Raw genomic sequence first — 21,296 nt, 5'->3', positions numbered from 1 at the left:
CTAAGACAGCATGATTGGCATCTCTCTCTCGAAGTGGGTAGAATGGCATGATGCTAACCAGCATAGACCTCCATTTGCTGAAAGCCTTCTCCTTCAAATGTGTTGAGCTGTCCATTAAAACTGCGTTAGCATGAGGTTAAACAGATTTGGTAGCATCACATGTGATGGGAGGAGACCCTGCAAGTGAGTGGAATTCTACATTGGACCTTGGGCGGAAAATGAACAGCTTCAAAATCATACTGGTGCTCCACTCGCGTGTAATTAGGAGAATAGTGTCTGTATCATTGCTACACCGGGCCAGAAACTGCACTATGTGCTCCACTCTGATGAAGCGAGCAGGACAACGTTCACAAGAACTGCATAATGCTGCATAACCCGAGGCATATTTGTGTAAAATCTTAATCCTTTGTGTAATATCACTCTACTCACTCATCAGTCCAGATCATTCTTTCACTTCAGATGCCAGTTCTGTATCTCACAGCTTGTCCAGAAAAGCATGTGAAAAGCGTGTTCTTTAGATGTGGCTCAAAGCGCAAATTGCACTTCCCACCTGTAGGGGGAGTCCTATTCCAAATAATCAAGGATGTCTTTCTGCTTTGCCTCTCTTGAAAGTGTTCATCCACATGGCCTAAAACTACGAGGTGTTCTTCTCGCTCTCAGGACAAGGACTTCTCCTGAGGAATGAAAAGGTGGTCATTGCGCAACTTGAAGCCTGTCATTTCCACTGTGAGTTTTACCAGTCATCTTTTTATTATTATTATTATTATTCTTATTAAAGTTAGACACTGAACAATCAGGCAACCCATATAGCTCTGCTCTTCTAGGAAGGCTTTTTACCAGAGGTTGGAACTTGGTAAAATCAGGTACAGGAATTGGATGATTAGTTTTGGATCACAGGCACCACGCCACACCACGCCAACTCACCCTAAAGGTATTGATTGATAGAGCAATGTCACTCTATAGAATGAAGTTCTGTGCTGGGGGCTTTACACCCCTCTAGCCAACATGTGGCATTGGACATGGTCTATTTAGGCCCCATTTTTGTTGCCTAACCCTAGTCCTTATGGTTAAACCACATCACTGTCCTCTCCAAGTATATCTGACGATACTGGTGTTGGTATAATGAGGATGTAAAGATAATAAATAATTAAAAATCATTTTTAAATTTCTCTTTAGTCTTTAGGTTTACATACGCATTGCATCATATACCCACAACCAGCTCAAATTACTGCACAAAATGTTTTGGTACTTTACAAAATTTTTATTAGTATTTTTTTTAAACGTCATAAAAAAAAATCTCAGCGAGCATTTTTCAATACAAAAAGAAGAAGAAGAGGAAACCCTTCTGAAATGCCGTAGCAACTTTATCAAACTACCATACAGTCTGCTGTACAGGATATAACACCACAAAGGGGAAAAAGGTCATATGTCAGAATTCAGTCCTACCAGAGAGTAGTAGCCATCCTTCAGGCCTATGTCTTATTTAAAACCAAATAATCAGTGCTGGCTTCAAGTAACATATTGACAGTAATAATTACAAAAGAAACATCTCTTCACATGTACTTTGCAGAAATCGAAAGAAAATAAAACATCCAAACAAAACTGAACAAGACAAAAACTGACCGTACAGAAAAGGTGAACTGCGGAGTAAACGTCAGATAATGCAAAAGAAGTGGCGAGTCGTTGCATCTTTCTGGAAGACAGAAATTATTCCCACGTTGTAACAACAGCATGGTTACGGACAGGCACTTGTACACCTGGGATTAAAATGGATCTTTTATTGTTTTGGACCATCAGTTATCAAAAACGCTGGTATATAAAAACATTTTCAGGGTCTGATTTGTCCGTTAGGAGATCCTAAAGCCTTGCTTGAAGCGGAATTCCCCTGATTTTCCAAACGTTCAGTAAAATCCAAACGTTCAGAGTTGCAAAGATGTAAACAAAGTTTGGAGAGTGGTTTGGAGTGAAATGATAGACTGTAGAGACATTTACAGTGGTGGTAAAATGCAGAAATGACAATAAACATATTGACACTCGATCCCCCCCCCACACACATACATATACATACCACTAAATCATGAAGGCTCGTACATTTTTTTTAGACCAAACTATATATATATATATAGTTTATATAGTTATATATATGTGTGTGTCTATATGTGTATATATATACACATATAGACACACACACATACATTATATATATATCCATGCACACACGAGACCAAACAAACTAATGGGATGTGTCTCAGGCGTCTGGCAGTGAATTTGTAGCTTTAGTGTTAAGTGTGAAAGTCCTTTAATGTCAAATCACCACCAAGTTTTCTTAAAAAAAGAGCATTTAACAGCAATCCACTCTAAAAGACTTTGTTTCCATCTGAAACACTTGAACCAGACCAACTGAAGCGGTTTCATCCCCATCCTTCACAGAAAGATGCACAACTTGGTAGTCTAAATATCACAACACATCTTTAATAATCCATGCCATGTTTTCACACAAGCACGCTCCTTTGAAAGGATAGAGCTCTAGCAAAAAAAAAAAAAAAAAAAACAGAAAAAAAATTCAATTCATCTACAACCAAAACAAAAGAAAAGAACAAGAACACTTAGGATAAACTATCTGTACAAGAGGACTACTTTTTCAGACAGGCTGCAGGCTCGCTGATAAATAAACTTACGTTTAGGGAGCTGATAACTATGTTATCAGTCGTTGCATTCGTATTGTAGCATAGCAATAAGAGCCTAGCAACAACAATGATCATAGTAATAAACAACAGTGCCTTGGTTTTGTCAAATGAAGGTTTAATATTTACAAAACGACCTTCAAGAAGACTCACTTTCAACAGTCTCGTAAAGAACTGCCTTGCTACATACGTTTTGAAAACCATACCAGTAGTGATTTCGTAATGTGTCGTGAAGGTTCCAGTGCTACAGGACAGGTTACTCCCCCCCTACCCCATCCCCCCGCCGACCCCAATAAAAAACAAAAATCAAAAAAACAACCGCCATCTTCCAAAAATGCTTTTTTTCAGTGTCATTTCAATCCTTTTTTTTTTGAATTATACTAAAAAAGGGTATAAAATTTGTTCTTCCTTAAGAAAAAATCATACAAATTCCACAGCTTGTCTTTGGTATTGAGGTACAGTAAGGCTAAGATGGACTGTAAAGATGCTGCAACGTGTTGCCAGGTAATTACTTGACCCATTCTACACAATCATGCTTATCATAAAAAAGGCTAATAAAATGACTGGTTCCCAAATTCTTAAGTTCTCAGCTTGACTAATGGCATAGTGGTACTGGCTCTATATTCAACAACACCTTACATATACACAGATGAGCCAAAACAAAAAGACCACTCATAGATGAAGCGAATAATACGGATTATTCCGCATCGATGGCGCATTTTAAGGTCTTGGATGCAGGTTAGACAGTAACAGAATTCACATGTTGGGTGCTGGAGAAATGGCCAGGCCATGAAGGCCTGAGTGACTTCAGCAAGGGCCAAATTGTTGACCAAGTCAGAGCAAAGCGTCCAAAGCGGCACGACTTGAGGGGAGCTGCTGGTGTGCTATGGTGGGTGACCACCGAACACCGAAGAGAGACAAATCAAAAACTGGCAATAGGGTATTTGGGGCCCAAGGCTCATCGTGTGAGGGCAATCCTGAAGGCTATTCTGTCTGGGTGGAGCCTACAGATGAGCTACTGTGGCAACGGAAGAAGGTTGCCTGGTCTAATGAATTCTCTGTCCATGATCACTTGGATGGCAGAAGTTCGCATGAGCAGTTTTCGTGTGGGATGCTGTTCTGGTGCTAAGTACCAGATACCACAGGGCCCCTTCATAGGTCTTTATAGTTAGAGTGAGCTGTTTTGATGGAATGCAGACTACCATCAGCATATTATGCAGGTGGTCTTAAGAGTGTTTGGCTCATCTGTGTGTATATAAGTGCAGAATACCTGAATTGGGGGATATATAAAACAAAAACACATAAAAAAGCGCAACACTCATAAATTGCCACTAAAAAGTTTGAAAACCCTTTTTGGACGTAATGTTCAGAATTGCATTTGGTACAAAGGCATTAGTTAAGTGTGAAACAGCATCACAGCATGTCGCTTCACTCCACTAACATCCTGTATTCCCCAGATATTTGCTATCAACTGCATTTGTACAAAATAATGCATTAAAAAGTGTTTTTTAAAAGCATCAGATGGTAGACTGTTACATAAAAAAATGCAAGCTTTAAGCATCAACTTACAAAACAAACTGCAGCCACTGAAAAGAAAGTGGCAGATCAGCTTTCATCTCATGAGCTTAGAAATGCATAGATACAAAAATGTAAAGACTAAAGTGGATCCTGAATCCAATCCAAAAGTAGAATTCCTTCCCCTTCCCTCTGTTCTGAGACCCACTTTGGCATTCATGTTGCTAAGGGGGGCAGTCGAGGCATCTCTTAGTTTAACAGTGCCAAACCCAACTATTAAAGCCCTGGTCAAGAATTGCTTCGATTGGCAGGCCAGTTTTGAGGAGTGCAACAAAGAAAGACCTTCGAAAGATCACAATGTATAAACTGATTTGCATGACTGGACTGTGTGTTTAACATCCTGAATCACATTTGAAATAGGTACAATTTAATACCCCCTTAAATAGGCCTGAGTGCAGCCTTTTAGAATAAAGTGGGTGGGAAATGGCAGGGGGGGGTCTTATGTTTTGCATCTACCCCTTTAAATTACTAGTAAGGAATAAGTTTTTTTTAAACCATATAACATAATATCTAAAATCATGTTCACTCTCAGACTTGCAAACAGTTTTGACCCCGAACATACAAGCTTGCACAAAAGTACGAGAATCCCTGGTTAATTTTGTCAATTTTCCAAGTAAGTGAATAAATCCTCTACAGAAAACTAACTTAAATGTGCCATTTTTCTGCACATTGTAGACCCAATTTCTGCAACAGGTTTAATTAAGCAAATGAACAGTAACATACTTGCGCTTTAGAGTGTGCAGAAGCGTGTCTCTGTAGAGGACTGACTTACTTTGAGAATCAAAAATACTTAAATGTGCTATTTTTTTTGCACGTTTTATACCCAATTTCTATTTGCTTCCTAAATTGAACATATTGAAAAATAAATAACTAGCCAATAAAATTAGCATAATTTTGTTTTGTTTTTTAACTTAGAAAATCCAAAATACAATTAATTTGACCAGGGATTTGACCAAGTTGGCAGATAATGTGACTGAAGATTCTTATTTTGTAACTTAGTTTGTAACTGTATCTTACTGATACAACACTGCATCAAATCCAATTTTGAATTGTGTGTGTCGTTACAGCCCTATTTTCATTTCCAATAACAATTTTTAAACTTAAATATAATACCTTTATTGCCTCAATGTAACAGACTATTTCAGCTAATCTACTTTTGGCAGTGATCGTGTTTATTTCCACTGTAGTATTTGAGTATTTGATTTCTGTGAAAGTGATGTCCAGGAGGTCTTTTCAGGTTAGTGTAGTCACCACAGTTCCTGGTGCATCTGCTGTGCCATTTCAGCACTACCTGACTGGGGCTTTCAGAGGATGCCCATATTCTGTTTTTGTGTATTTGTGGGTTTCTTTTTTTTTTTTTTTTGCATAATGACTTCAACAACAATGTCCTTTGTGTCTTAATCAACAAGACAGCCTGGATCACCTAACAGGTTTCCCAAACAATATACAGCTTTCAAATATACAAAACGTGCCTGGTAGTGCAAATATTAGAGCCATTTAATGATTGTATTAAAAAAAAAACCCTACTGTTTAGATAGAGCATTCATTTTATTCAATCCCTCAAATCTAGAGCTTGGGGAACCCTGAGATGCAACTTAGGGAGGTTTCATGCCACAAGGAAATACTAGCAAACAAACGAAGTCCTAATCGCTTTAAGCAATGTGCATTAGTTCCTACGGACAATATTTCAGATTACTAACCAAATTTCAGATTACAAACAATTCACTGTGAATCAATTTTTAAATTGAAAAGCTGCCTTAACGTACCAGTTGCCGTACTTTTGAATTCATATAAAGGCTATGAAATGAAAGTATTGGAAAACATTAGACAGCAGACTTGGTATTCCCTTTTTCTATAGAACCCCCCTCCCTTTTTACACCCTGTGTCTACAGTCTAGACAACAAAGATTCCAAATAACTATTATTCATTCGTTTTGTACTTTTCTGCACATGGAAGCACCTATTTAATACCTAGAACCTAGAAAGGGTGGCTGAATGAGTACCTCAGCTAGCTCAAAACAAGCTTACGTTATACATAATACGTTTACAGCAAACACACTAAAAGAAATGGTGCCTTGAACTGTGTTGAGAGGTTGCACATCAATAAACTGTTACTTCAACATGCTTCTTGATGAAAGAAGCTGACTAAAAGATAGCCATAGTGATGCAGCACAATCTTTTTTTATACTGTTTAATCCACTCACCATTTCTTTTAGTGCATATCCCTATACCTGCAACTCATTTTGGTGGACGTAAGTTAAAACATCTTCTGAAAAAGGTTAAAAACAGGACCTCACAGCCATTGCTGACTTTCAATCATGGCACCAGAACAAGCCACTTTTCTTAGCATACCAAAGATACCCTGGTTTCTAATCATTTCTCTATTAATTATTAATTGCTTTTGTAAATGTTCTTTTAGAAAAATGGGCACGGGGAGAAAATCAACAGGTCAGCACCATAATCTGGAGCAAAGGTACACATTGCAATTAGAAAAAGAACCAGCGATAATTTCTGTTCAGCCTGGCACAACGGTCTGGACCTCAAGTCCAGAAACTTGCAGTGAGTGCTGTACAACACACACACAAAAAAAGTGTGAACACTTACACATAAAACACAGAGATAAACAAAAACATCCAGTCAAGTATTGAAATATCAAAACAATACAAAATCTACAAATTAACCCAACATTTCCACTGTTGCCTGGTCCTTGCTCTCTAACCAGTCAAAGCCAGCAGAACTCACAGTCTCGCTGCAAATCTGCTGAAAAAGTGGGTCATCCTTCAGTTCCTCCAGTGCTGATTCTTCATACTGTCCTTGCTGCTGACTGGGGTTGAACAGAAGATTCGTGTCCAAAGTGTTCAGGTCATTGATGCTGCTGGAGAGTTCCGAGGTCAGTCGCATATCGCCAGGGAACTCCGAACTACCAGTGCCGAGTTCTGCCACCTGGCCTGAAAGCTGGGCGCCAGCGTTCAGGCCGTTTTCCTCTAACAGGTCCTTGACAGTACTGTCGAAATGCAGAGGCTGCTGGTGCTGATGTTGCTGGAGGTTCTGCTGCTGAGGAACCAGCAAGGCGTGATTCTGCTGCTCTTCGTCAGAGAGCTGCTGCTGATGATGTTGCTGATGTTGCTTCTCTCCTGTGACCGACTGTGCTTGGCCATCCCCTGTTGGCAAGCTCATATGCTCCCCTCTGGCGTTCTTAATCAGGCAAGCAGGCTTCTGAAACTTGTAGGCAGAGGGGCCAGAAGATACTGGAGGCTGGTGGCTGGCGCCGCCGGGGAAGCTGGGAGTGCTAGATGTTTCCAGGATCTGCGTGAGGTTCATGCGTGCGGTGTAAGATGGCATGCTGTTCATGCCGAGGCCACGCACCAAACTGTCTCCATCCCCATCCATCTTGCTGAGCAGGACGTTGGTGATCTTTTTGGTGTTGCCCGGCTGCCCACAAGCCTGCATGGGCAGCACTTCGGTTTGCATCATCACGTTCAACGGCACAGACTGACTTCTCTGTGCCATGCTGCTAATGCTAGTGTCCACTTGACTGTTAGCGAAGATGTTCAGCACTTCGGGGGTCACTGGCGAATTGAACGGAGACACCACAGAACGAGGAACGTTGGGGTTCTGGGTGCCACTCAGGTTGCGCTGCCTGACTGCTGGACTGACGCTGCGACAGCGGAACGTCACGGACCCCGAGGAGGAAGTGCTGGTTTTGTTATCAAGAGGGGCTGGAACAGCAAATCCCTCCTGTTTATTGAGGTTAGCCATGCTGGCCACCTGCTGCTGGACTGGGGAGATGGGTGTCAAACGGCTTACGTGCGTATCATGGTGCCTGATCTGCGACTGATAAGTCTGGCCAGGGATGGCAAAGGCATGAGGCTTCCTGAACTGATCATCCACCAGATCTTGATAGCTGGGCAGAATGCTAATCCCATTACTGGAGTTGCCACCACCACTGTTGTAGCCATTATTAATCCACTCCAGTTTAGACTTATCCGGGTGGGTGGCCATCGGCCTCTGCATGGGCTTAACTGGACTGGAGGAAACAATGCTGCCATCGTGATAGCTTGTGATACTTGAGTTGATTGGGGTAAAAGCGAACGGGTTCCTACACTCCACAGGGCTAGGTGGGACACTACTACTGCAGTTGGAGTGGGGTGTACTGATAGGGGTTTGACAGCTGCTCCCCAGAGCACTGTCCACAGGGGTGGTGGGGGCCAAGCGAGAGCAGGGGCTCTCTCGGGTCAGTCCCTGTGCCCCTCCTATCATCTCTGTGGTAGGCGTTGGTGTTGGTGTGGGTGTCTGAATAGGTGTGCTGCTGTGAGCTGAGCTGTAATAGGACGTACTAGGCTGGTGATTGGATATCATGTTGTTCTGGACGGTAGCCTGTGGACCTTGAAGTGCCATGTCCACACAGCCACCAAAGTCCTGCATGCTGCTGTTCATCTTCATCTGCTCCTCCATCTGAACCAACTCCTCTACAATACTGTCTTGAGTCATGTCATCATCATTAAAGGGGAAATAGCCCACATTAGGCTGGGCTGACACAAATTCGGCCATATCGGCATTCACCTGTACCAGCTGGCTCGGGGCAGAGGGTGGAGCTATTCCTTGAAGAGGCTCCATAACTGGAGTAGGTATTTGCTTGCTTTCTACTCTTCCCTGCTGGGAGTAAACCTGTTGCTGCGTGCCATCCTGCTGCCCATTGTTCCAGAACACATTCTTGAGTTCACAGGCTGCAGAGTCTGCTTGTTCTGAACCTGTCTGCATGGCTTGTGGATTTCTGGTCGCATGCTGTTGTAGCAAGGCCTGACCTGCGTGCATAGCTACTGGCTTGCCATCCATACCAGATGAAGAACCCTCCCATCGCCCTTGAGAAACACTACGTGGTCTGCCAAAGGTCTGGAAGCTGGTATTCCCGAACAAGGGAGCGCTTGCAGCTGTGGCACCAGTAGCAATGTTTTTCATACCAGGTGAGGAACCTTCCCATTGTCCATGGGAAATGCTTCGTGGCCTGCTGATAGTCTGGAAGCCAGTATTCCCAACTGGAGAGTCAGAGTGGGCAAGGATACGGGTTGGAACATTGGAGTTTAGTTTCACCATAACTTTTCCAACAGCAGAGGCAGGTGCGCTCACTGGTCGAATGGGAGCGTCTGACCTGGGAACATTCTTTACTGCAGCTCCCATGCTTGATACTGTACCTTCAGTTCCTACGTCTGTCAGAAAGACTTTTTTGACAGGTGTCAAACTTGAATCTGGGCATAAACCTTGTCTTTTTCGGGGGCTTTTAGATGTCAGCTCTGCATCCCTGGGTGATGTCACAAATGCACTACAACTGGGTGTTGGGGTAGTGCTCATGGCCATATTGGACACACTCTGATACAAAGTTTTTTCTTTAGCATTATTATTGCTGCCAGCAGCCATACTGTTTTCTCTCGGGAGCATCCTCCCATTACATTTGGTCCCTGTTTGCATGTCCAGTCCTGCAGATATCTTGAGTGGTGTAGGTACACTAGCTGCCCTCGGTTTGGGTGCCCCTTCAGCCTCCTCCGTACCCCCTCCAGCTTCCTGAGATGTCGCTTGCCTGCCAGTTTCACCGCGGGCTCGTCCAGCTCCAAGTACAGTGTCAGAATCAAACTTGCTATCAATGACTGGTGTCGTGGCGGCTGCTCGCCCTGGTCTTGCCAGTGCCGAAGGCATTGCTGCGATGGAGCCGCTACGGACACGTGTAACAGGCTGGAGATCATCACTAAGGCTGGCAACTCCAGCAGAAGCAGGCCTAGGTGTACTGCTGGCAGTTGAGATGGCTGCAGTGTTGGTGTTGCTGGGCCCCAGAGATATGGTTGTCATTTTGACAACATTGACAGAGCTGACCTGGGATGTTGGTATAACAGTTTTGATGGGGCTGTTGGTGATAAGGAGCGCAGGGGGTGAGCGGAGGGTGATGGCACTAGTTGTAGGTGGTTTGGGGAGGATTTGGGCATAGCGATGGCGGGCAGAGCGATCACCGACAGGACTTGCTGGGACATTCTGAGGGGTCTTGGGACATTGCTTTACAGGCTGCACTGCTTGGGTGACCACCTGGAAATTGACAGGGAGAACTTTGCTTTCTGCTGTTGCAATGGGAACAGGACTAGGGGACATCAATTGCCTGCTCCTCTGGACCTGCACAAAAAACATGAAGCAAAAACAACATAAATATGCATTTTTAATCTGTCCATATTCTTTGCGCCCAATCATTCTGCGCCAATTCTGAACACTCTGAACTCACCGTGACACTGACCAGGAAGATGATTTCTGAGTCTATCACATTTCTGACCAGCAATTCCAGGACTATGCATTTGACCAGACATTCCATACAAACAAACATTTACCGTAATAGGGCTAGGAACTGCAGCTACTACAATGCCGATGGTAGGCTGCGGTGAAAGCAAGGCAGGGCTTCCACATGGAATCCCTGCTCCTGCACCAGGTGTAGTGCCCCCATCTGCCCTCCTGGCCTGGGCCTCAGCAGGAAGTGGGGAGTGGAGTTTCTGTTCCTGCTGCTTTTTCTGGATCTTTCTCTGGAGTTGCTGCTTGGCATCAATGGAGGGGGATGCTAGGGTTTTCACCTGAGGCTGGAATGAGTGGGCATCAGTCGTGGGTACAAATGCAGATGACTGCATGGACATCTTAGCCCCTGTAGTGATCAAGGGTAACAACCACATAAAAAAAGATGTTAATGGCTGCATAATAGCTGTTATGATGTTATTAAACAGACATAACTGATATAAAGCACACAAACACATAATAAAGACCTGATTTTGAGAAACCACAGTTTCAGTACCAGATAGCTTGAGTATCATAACCTAAATGTACTGCTTAACCTCTAATAGTCCATCCCTCAAAAACAGAGTGCACAGCTATAGCCAGCATAGCTATAGTACGTCTGTGTGGTTGCACACCACCAGAGGGAGACATTTGCCTGTCTAAGTGGCTAATGTTGTGGCTAGTGGGTCCAGGATGAGAGCTCCATACCTGAAGGGGATCCTGTCATCACTGTGAGTGCGGCAACAGACTTTGTGCCGATATAGTGGCTGTTGAGGAGAAAGCGTGCCAGATCTTCCACGCTGTCAAACTGCCGGCTCAGCACTTTCTGAGCCCACTCGCACACCAAGCCACAGGCTGCAGAGCGAACCTCGTCCTCACCACTGGAGCTGTGCCCAATGGGCTCAAACACCTCACACTGCCACACAGGGAACATTAGAGCATGACTGTCATAAATTTGATGGCAATGCCAGAGGAGGAGAAGGACTGAGGGAAAAGAAATGAATATACATATAAATTTTATGCATCCATGCTGCACTGCTAAGCTCCGATGCGAGCCGATGGGGAACATCATGGAAAATTCATCAAAGGAATGGGAAAAACAACAAGAGGAGTGGAGAGCAAGAGAAAACGGGGCATAGATAAAGAAGCAGACTTACCCCATCTCCAGTTTTGTGTAATTCCAGGCTTGGAAGAGAGGGCATATGAATGAATGCCTTCTTTCTCAGGCCACTATAGCAATATGTGAGTAGGCATTAAGGAAAAGAGCTTATACTGTTTTCGTCTGAGTAGTCTGAGCATGGTGCTGTTAGACAGTCAACTAACAAAGTGAATTTTTGGTTAAGTTTAAACTTTAGTTAAACTTTTAAAGAAATGCCTTTTGCATTAGTATGAGCCACTAAGCTGCACCGATCAGTGCACCCTTAAAGATCACATTTCCCAAAGTGAATCATATAGATGTACTAGCCTTTTTAATGAGCAAGGCTCACTACACACTGCATAAACCTGAATGCCCACCAGCAAATAGCACTGTATATCCATTATCCATTTCTTTAGGATGCTTACATCCTAGTGAAGTTAAAAGGCAGAGCTTTTAGCACTTCATCTTGCTCATTATTGGTTCCTTGAGATTGTCTACACCCCATCCAGGGGCCCCATCACACTCCTGGCCTTGTGTCCCGGAGAACATAATTGGCCTGGCTCTCTCTGGGTAGGTGGAATGGGTCTCCCTGTCCCCTCCATCACTCAGCATAATGCTAGCCAGTCCAGTGCTCAGTGTTCTTCCAAGCATGCTCAGCTGTCCACTGATAGTTGGCAGGCTTAATGCGTGGGGTTTGGGGGTGGGGCGGAGGGGTGGTTTGGGATTGGGAAAATCGAATACAGACAATTTGTACAGCTCTATTTTCAAACACTTTATGGGTGTAATGTTTGAGTTGCCCAATGGTTGAGTAAAGCCCACCAGATGGTTCCCCATTTTTACTGTAACCTGGTGTGTTGGGACCTGGGATAGAGCAAAATGTGGAACTCCCAGGTGCGAGGAAATGATGTAAGGACTGTGTTTGCTAATATTGGACAGAACACTTCAAATGAATGGTGACACCCATCTGCCAGTTCATGTTCTTGGATCCTCACACTGTGCTCTAGCAGTTTACACCTTTATATCCAGTTCTTTATAGGGATAAAAACTCATAATTAACTATGCTCACCCACACATGACTGTACCAACGTACCTCAAGAAAGTAAGAAGAAAGGGGGTGGGAACTAAACTATGAATGGATAATTGCTGGAACTCATAACATAACATATGGCAAAGTTCACAATGTCCCGCTCTGGTATGAGGACGGTGTTGCTTTCTTAAGGGGGGCTGAGTTCGAGGGGGCAGCTGTATTAGATTTCCGTTTCGGTGGCAACCGTTGTCAACAAAACAAGTGTTATTTCGGAATGGCACCACCAAGGAAATATAAATACAGGACGCACTTTTAACCCTGTTTCTTGCTCCTTCACCCTAACGAAAATACATATCACCTCATCGCTGTTACGAAACACTGGTTATAAACCCTAGGTCATGATTAGACCAGTGGGGAGTGGGGGGGTGAAGATGATATCTAGCTGTTTGGTGAGACGTGCATGTTTAAGACAAGCAACCAAGCTTTTTAAGGAATAAAACCCATTGGCCCCCGAATAGGAAAGATGAACGAGTGTTTGTTGGCTAGGACTGTGCGAAAGAGGACATGCTCTGGACAATATTTCTTGAAGGTCAGGCGCACTGCGGCTGCCGCTAAGTGCCTCTGTCCCATTGCAGCACCCTGCCGCGTTATTTGATGTAATTTTCTGATCTATATTTAGGAGACACATGAACTACAACAACAGATGTTTGAGAGTTCAAAAGCGGGAACAGATCGTAGCAAACAGTTCCAGACAAGGATATTTGGATTTGCCTCTCATGCCAAGCCGCCGTGCCTTCATGTTGGGGAAAACGTTCTTCATGATCTTTCCGAAGTCAGCGGCACTGAGAGCGTGGTAACCCAGATTGTCACAGTAGCTCCTGGAAAACACAAAACCACACATTCATTTGAGACCTAGACGATCAATATAGACTTAGATTAGACTTAGACAACAGTTTAACCCTTTACTGCATGGGCAAAAGCATTTTTTATGTGACTACGACATGACATGATGAAAAACTGAAGGCTTTATGTGGCACATGGTGCAACTTTCTTCAAAACAGACTTGCTGCATACTGTATTTCTGTGACATTTGTTGTTGGTGTATGAGGTAAATACCTATTCAGGTAAATAAAAGGTCTGGGTCATGGTAAAATGAGAAAATCAATAGTAATATGTAAATATTGTTAAAATTGTTTAATAAATGGTTTAATTTATGCTTCTTGAGGATCAGGTTTATATCTGGAAAAAAATTGCAAGTGTAAACACACCTCATTTAAGGTAAAAGGTAAAGGTGCATGTATTTGTCACTGTACAGTGTACAGCGAAATGTGTCCTCCGCATTTAACCCATCTGGTAGTGAACACACACACACACGCACGCACACACACACACACACACACACACACACACACACACACACACACACACACAGAGCAGTGGGCAGCCAACTCCAGCGCCCGGGGAGCAGAGAGGGTAAAGGGCCTTGCTCAAGGGCCCAACAGCTGCAGCTTGCCGAGCCTGGGACTCGAACCCACAACCCTGTTATCGACAGCCCGGAGCTCTAACCGCTGAGCCACCACTGCCCCCAGTGGTGTAAACCAGATACAAATCCCATCACTCAAACCACCTCAGGAGGGGGTCTGAGACACATCTGTGTAAACACATCTGTCTCTCCAAGACGCATTCAACAGCCAAAATCTCTTCCACTACACCCGAAACTCCTCCTCGAGCAGTACGTTGCTGGACATGTGATCCGTTTCTGCAAGGGAGATAATGATCGAGGATGACAGCATGTAAAATCATGCATGACGGCATGTAAAATTGCGAATTTCGAAGACAACAACCATCTTTAACACGGGAAGAGGATGAGCAGATAAACAACTGGTTGCTGCGTAACGAGCAGATTTGCATAACCCCCCCCACACACACACACACAGCAATCGGAGTGTGAATGCATGCGGCTGAAATCTCATCAGGATACAATCCAGATAGTATGAAGAGGTGTAAAGGGTGTCTGAGCTACAAAACATCCCTTTTTAAATGAATTGTTTCTCTGATGTTACGAGATCCAACTCATGTACACATCTCCGCCTTTTTTCCAGCCTACCACAGTTTAGCCCCACCCATTCAAACTGCTGGAATGTTTCTGCCTTGTGAATGAGGCACAATGCAGGACTCTTATATCTGTCCAAAAGGCACAGTAAAAGAACAGGCCTGTATAAATATAGGACATACAGAGGGGTTGAATGCAGTTTAAAAGAAAAATATAGGGTATGTGCCCTTTAATAAACCTTACACTCATAGATTTAGAGGGATTCATTAAAGGTTTCTCTGAGAGTGAACAGGGGATCCCAGAGGGAACAGGAAAGCAGTGTATTAAGCTGTAACAGTAAATGTAATGACAGTCTCAGATTGTCTCTTCTAGAATTGCACACGTGGAGCGAAGGTGCTTCATCCACAGCTCCTGGAATAACTAATACTGGTTCATCGTCTGCAAATGACCTCATTTTGCACACATGCATAGTTCTGAATATAGAGTTATCATATCCTACAGTCAGTATGGGATTACGTATCCTGCATCAGAACGTAGAACACAACATGTAGAGCCTCTCAGGTCATGCCCACTTAACAGAATACAAGATCTGTTAAAGATCTGTTTGGAGAGTGTACCACTACACACACACACACTACATACTGTAGTTTTTCTTTTAAGTAACAAGCAGCTGAATGATCAGGAAGGCCAGATCCCGAGAGCCAATCAGATCATATTCGCGAGTTAAGGATTTCAGCAGCTCTTCGCGAGGCTCCTCGGTCACAGGACACTGCGGTTTCTTGTTGAGCTGCTTGCTTGAACTACAGGTTGCAGAAACCCTGTCCTCTGCTCTGTGTGCTGCTGTACTCGTCAGTCTGGCCGTTTCTTTTACCATATCTGATTCAAACTAACAGTGCAAACTAACGTACTTTGAGTATCAGAGCACTGCTAACCACACAAACCAGCCTACGATGCAGACCACATTTAACCACAAGCAAAAGTACAGCAGCAACAGTGGGAAAGCTAAAGGAATCGTGTCCAAAGTGATGGAGATAAGCCAGATAAGCAGCCCTTTTCCACTTTTACATTTACATTTAAGGCATTAAGCAGACGCTCTTATCCAGAGCGACTTACAAAAGTGCTTTACTATTTACCCAAGAAAAACCTCAGCTAGTTAGAATAGACTAAAAATTCAAAGATACCTCTAAGCTTTAGACTCTACTAAACACCCAATTCACTAATTCACCCAAGTACTCTCGGAAGAGGTGGGTCTTCAGTCTGTGCTTGAAGACAGTGTGTGACTCTGCTGTTCGGACACCCAGGAGAAGCTCGTTCCACCACTTTGGTGCCAGGACAGAAAAAAGCCTGGACGCTTGTCTTCCGTGGATTTTGAGGGATGGCGGGTCGAGCCGAGCCGTACTTGAAGCTGGAAGGGCTCTTGGTGAGGATCAGATTTTGACCGTTGCCATCAAGTATGGAGGGACTGGTCCGTTCTGGGCTTTGTAGGCCAGTGTCAAGGTTTTGAATCTGATGCTGCTACAGGAAGCCAGTGAAAGAACGCAGCAGTGGAGTGACATGGCTTTGAGCCACACGGTGTGCAGTTCGGCATACAGGGTTATACACAGGCTCTCTCTGCTGGTGCTCAGAGTTTTACAATGTTTTAACGTGGTTGATTTAAATAAATAAAAGTACATTTCATGTTGACAGGCATCCAGACCTAACCCTCGATGGGTATCAGCGATTGGCCGATTATGCTAAACAGCAGTCCGTATCAGCCCCAAAAACACAGATCAGTCTATCTCTATAGATATTAAACACACTATTAAACAGGCATTTAAGAAAGTAAGCTACAAAACAACATAAAATACAAAAATAGACTGGATAGGAAGGCAGAAAAAACAGGAACGGGACATCCCTAGCTCCTAACTGTGGAAATATTGCTTGGGACACTCTGGTACACATTGTTGCACATTGTTGATTCCTTTATATGAGAGCAGGGGTTAAAAAACAAAACTCACTTGTACTCATCATAGACCTCCTGCTTGGGGAGCGAGGTCTCTGGGTGCTCCTCCAGGTGATTCCGGATCCAACTGAAGGCGTGCATCTGCTGAGAGCGGCTCGATGACACACAGCTCTGATCACTGAGAAGGATAAACAAATAAACAAATAAATAATAAATAATACACAATAAATAAGAGTTATACAGGCTTTTAAACCCAAGGCTTGTAATTCTGTTATTAATCAATCACAATGCAAACTGCTAGGAATGTATTGGTAACCATTTGGTTTAGAATATTTTGTGGGGTACCACAGGGTTATATTTTAGGGCCAATGGTAATTATGTGTGCAGAACTGAAGTGTGGGCCTATGTGAAGGATTTAAGCAGTTAAAAACCATTAACCACAGACATCGTAGACCTACCTTATGCCTTAATCACTTGTGCACTCTGTGCAGTATTCTCATGATGGTTCTGCAAGTTAAGCAAGATGATACAAGCTCTTATAACAATCCTCGGAAACAGACAGGCACTCACGTTTTGTCATTGCAGCTGCTGGGTCCAGAGGGCAACCTGAGGTAGAGGTAGAGTTTTTCAATATCTGTAAACTTCTCCACATCTTGCTGCAAAAAAGGACAGAAAGAAAAAGAGGGAGTTGATTTCATGACATATAACATAACCCAATTGAAAAGAGGCAGAACAGTCTCAGTTTGCCCCTCAAACAAACTTCGTCCTTCTAACCCTGACCGGTTCTTGAGACGCTGTGCCAAAGGAGGCAGAAAATAACTTTGCCTGTACTAAATCTGCCTGTACTCTTCTAATATGATAATGGCCCCTGGCAAGTTCATTAAGTTTCATTGGATTTATTAATCGTAATTGAACCTATGCCAAAACAGTGGATTAATCTCCACAAAGTGCACTGCAGTATTCGTGACTGCCCTGGAAATGACTCATCTTCCTTCTTCCCAGAGTTACCAGCCTGATCTTCATCACCATCCTTGGTGAAACACCTCATTCCACACAGCACACCGGTGACTGCTTTCAGAAAGGAGTTATGCTCAACTGTGACAGTCAGGGGACTAGTTTTGCTTTAGAGGCCTCTCTCTAGGGTGTTCCGGTTAGAGCCACGGACTACTGATGACAGGGTTGCGGGTTTGATACCCGGGCTCAGCAACCTTAAGAAAGGCCCTTCACCCTCTCTGCTCCCCGGGCGCAGCAGCAACGCCTGATCACTGCTCCGGACATGTGCACTCGCGGTCACTGTGTGTGTTTCACTGGCGTGTATATGTGTGTGTGTGTTTACTGCTCGGGTGGTTTAAAGGCGGAGGCTTAGTGTCCAACACTAATGGTGAATATGGTTGACAGCAGTAGTGTAGATGCTGGTCTACATATTTACATATACCATTTTCCTGTTAGTATAGACCTTAGTTTGGACCTTAATCAGCCAGCTGCCATACACACACATTTGCTCATGTTAATGCACATATTTGTATGTAGTCATGTCAGTCTGCCTTTGTTTGGTTTTGCCATGTGCTCCCAAGAACATGGCTCTGTTTGTGTCTTATCTGCTCTAGCCACGCCTGTCCATTATTGTTTCCACCAGTGTCTCCTTTGTAGCCACGCCCCCTTGTTAGTCCCAGGTGTTCCTCGTGAGTCTCTTGTTAGTGTCTGTATAAGTACCCCTTTGTTTCAGTCGTCCCTGGTCTGGTCTTGTGCATGGGTCCTGCGCTTGTGGTCATGCCAGTTCACCGTATGTTGATTCAGCCTGTTTATGTGAGTCTTGTGTTCATTATTATTGGCATACGTGACATTTTTTATTTAGTGACTTTTTGTCTTTGTACTCATTGTCTATACACCCTGTCTCATGTATTGTCTACTGTCCTTGCACTATTGTATAATTCCCTATTTATTTTGCTCCGGAGACTTAGCCTAACAGTGTTTAGTATAGTGTAAGATAATTACAATAAAGGTGAACTGACCTGAGTTGGATATGTATAAAAAGAAATGTTTAAGCATTGTTTTGCTGCTGGTTTTTAATGAGTTGTATGAGAAAATAAAACAAAATGCAAAAGATGCAAAAAGAACAGTTCTTGTTTTGCTGTCAGATACAAATTTAATGCATCAGTATCGGTACCAGCATCGAAAGACTGAGACGTACAGTACTGTGAAAAACGCACCTTAACCAATGGAATCCAAACGTGATGTGAGTGTGTCGGACTGTTCACTTAAGGAAGGAGATGATGATTCATGATCAAGTCAATTTCTTGAGTCAGCTGTATTGTCTTATTGTCTCTGGAAGCATCTGATGAGGTGAGTCAGCCCTTCGCCTTCTTTCTCCTGCCCTGCCCTGCCCCCTCAACCCAGGGTACTTAAACCCTGCAGGTCTATGTGGTCAGTAGACTGAAGCAGACTGTTGATAGACTAAGCTGTGCCTGTGCATGATTATCTGTCTGCATGTGAATATAGCCCCAATCTGAAGATGCACAGACATGTCATGTAAATGAAACCAGTTTGAGGTGACTCTAGCTCTGTGACATGGTCCAATTTCATTAACTGTGCATTATGGGTAAAACCCATGAAGGGATGAACATGGTCGGCAACAATACTCGAATAGGCTGTGCCAGTCAGTTTTGAGAACTGATTGGTATTAACAGGCTCAAGGTGTACCTAGAAAACCCAGCCTTCACACCACACTCAGCAGCAACTGAGATTGATCAGTTTTGGTGTCCACTGCAGCCTCAGCTTTCTGTTCCTGGCTGACTGAAGTGCAAGCCGACATGCTGTTCTGCTGTTGTAGCCCATCAACCTCTGGGTTGGGAGGTATTGTGCATTCTGAAAGGCACCACAAGTGCTCACTGGGTTACTGTAGCCTTCCTGTCAGTGCAAACCAGTCGGGCCAATCTCTGTTGACCGCTTGTTGACCTTGTGATGCTTGCTGGATGTATGTCATTTATTTACCCATTCTGAGTCTGAGTCTGAACTCTAGAGACTGCTGTGCTGAAAATCCCAAGAAATCAGCAGTTCTACAAATGCTCAAACCAGCCCGTCTGCCACCAATATTAAACCACACTCAAAATGTCAGAGATCTTTTCCCCTCCTATGGTTTACATTGACATTAAATGCATTTAGCAGACGCTCTTATCCAGAGCGACCTACAAAAGTGCTTCACTGTTCAATAAGAAAATGTATAGGCTAGGATCCAAAGATACCGCTAAGCTTAGATGCTACTTAATACAAAGGTCAGTATGGAGACCATAATACTCAACACTACACTTCACCCAAGAGCTCTTGGAAGAGGTGGATCTACAGTCTGCGTTTGAAGACAGACAGTGAGCGACTCTGCCGTTCAGACACCAGGGGAAGTTCGTTCCACCACTTCGGTGTCAGGACTGAAAAAAGCCTGGACGCTTGTCTTCCATGGATATTAAGGGATGGAGGGTCAATCCGAGCCGTACTTGAAGCTCAAAGGGCTCTTGGTACTGATCAGCTTTTGACCATTGCCATTAAACATGGAGGGGTCGTTTCATTCTTGGCTTTGTAGGCCAGCGTCAGGGTTCTGAACTTGAAGCAGAACCTGAAGCTGCTGGTTCGTATATACGTGATTATGTATGGCACTGCTGCCACACGATTGGCTGATTAGAGAACATTAGTAGGAATTAGTAGGTGTGCAGGTCTTCTTAATAAAGTGTTCAGAGATTGTAGTGAAACTATTACACCCTTACCCCTACCGCACCTGTGCCTTCAGAACGAACACACACACACACACACACACACACACATACACAGCCAACACAGCCAAGAGCCTGGAGCCTTTTCCACATATGCATACATAGAGAGTTAAATAGAGAGATGAAAAATGAATAACGCAGACTCTACATGCTTCTCTCCTCCACTCTTCTTCAAAGAGAATGTGTGAGATGGCAGGGCGGGGCAGACCTGATTTAAATTCTGCCGGAGTAAAAGGCAGCAGACAAGAGTCTCTCCCCTAAGGCATTTCTATACAGCACGCAGTTCAGACACACACACTCGAACTTCACTACAAACACACTATAAAGATCCCCCATTCCTGTTTCACTTCAGAGTAAAGCATGGTGTCTGCTCATAGAACGTGGACCTAAGCAGTGATGGTTGGTCAGATTGCAGTGATGTCTTGCTTAAACACTGGCAGGTAAAGATAACTGCCCACAAACAGACAGTGTCAGCTTCATAAATAACTGAACATGAACAAAATGATTACTTTAGCTGTGCTCCAACAGCAACTGAAGTTTAGCAATGAAATAATTCAATCATGAAGATGAGCTCGGCAATGCAGACGCTCAGGTTTAAGTTGAAGCTTACTAGTTGTTTACATGCTGTTTACATTACTAGTTGTTTACATTACAGGTTGGGTCCAATTACCCAACCTGTATGTATGTACCACCCCCCATTGCAGCAGTGTCCCCTTCACCAGTGAGGATAGACTACCATACTCTCACTGCGACGTGTGCGCAGACAAGCCGCTCATGCGCACCTGAAGGGAAGCGCCGCATACCCGGCTCCAACACA

General features: G+C 43.8%; 1 protein-coding gene across 3 annotated transcripts in view; it reads right to left on the bottom strand.

Annotated features, from left to right (window-relative positions):
* Positions 1 to 2,963: 2,963 nt before the first annotated feature.
* The window catches only part of rfx7a (regulatory factor X7a), a 51,799-nt gene continuing 33,466 nt past the window's right edge, over positions 2,964 to 21,296 (bottom strand). For all 3 annotated transcript variants that reach the window (XM_072671788.1, XM_072671789.1, XM_072671790.1), the window contains 7 exons: positions 17,289 to 17,374; positions 16,774 to 16,896; positions 13,485 to 13,601; positions 11,716 to 11,800; positions 11,267 to 11,474; positions 10,624 to 10,928; positions 2,964 to 10,414 (listed from right to left, as the gene is read on the bottom strand). In XM_072671788.1, coding sequence (XP_072527889.1) covers positions 6,935 to 10,414; positions 10,624 to 10,928; positions 11,267 to 11,474; positions 11,716 to 11,800; positions 13,485 to 13,601; positions 16,774 to 16,896; positions 17,289 to 17,374 — 4,404 coding nt within the window. In that variant the 3' untranslated portion in view covers positions 2,964 to 6,934. The remainder of the gene's footprint in view (positions 10,415 to 10,623; positions 10,929 to 11,266; positions 11,475 to 11,715; positions 11,801 to 13,484; positions 13,602 to 16,773; positions 16,897 to 17,288; positions 17,375 to 21,296) is intronic.

This window comes from Salminus brasiliensis, chromosome 25, assembly GCF_030463535.1.
Source record: "Salminus brasiliensis chromosome 25, fSalBra1.hap2, whole genome shotgun sequence".
Taxonomy (NCBI): Eukaryota; Metazoa; Chordata; class Actinopteri; order Characiformes; family Bryconidae; genus Salminus; species Salminus brasiliensis.
Note: the sequence above shows the minus strand (reverse complement) of the source record. Positions and strands in the feature narration are given on the sequence as shown.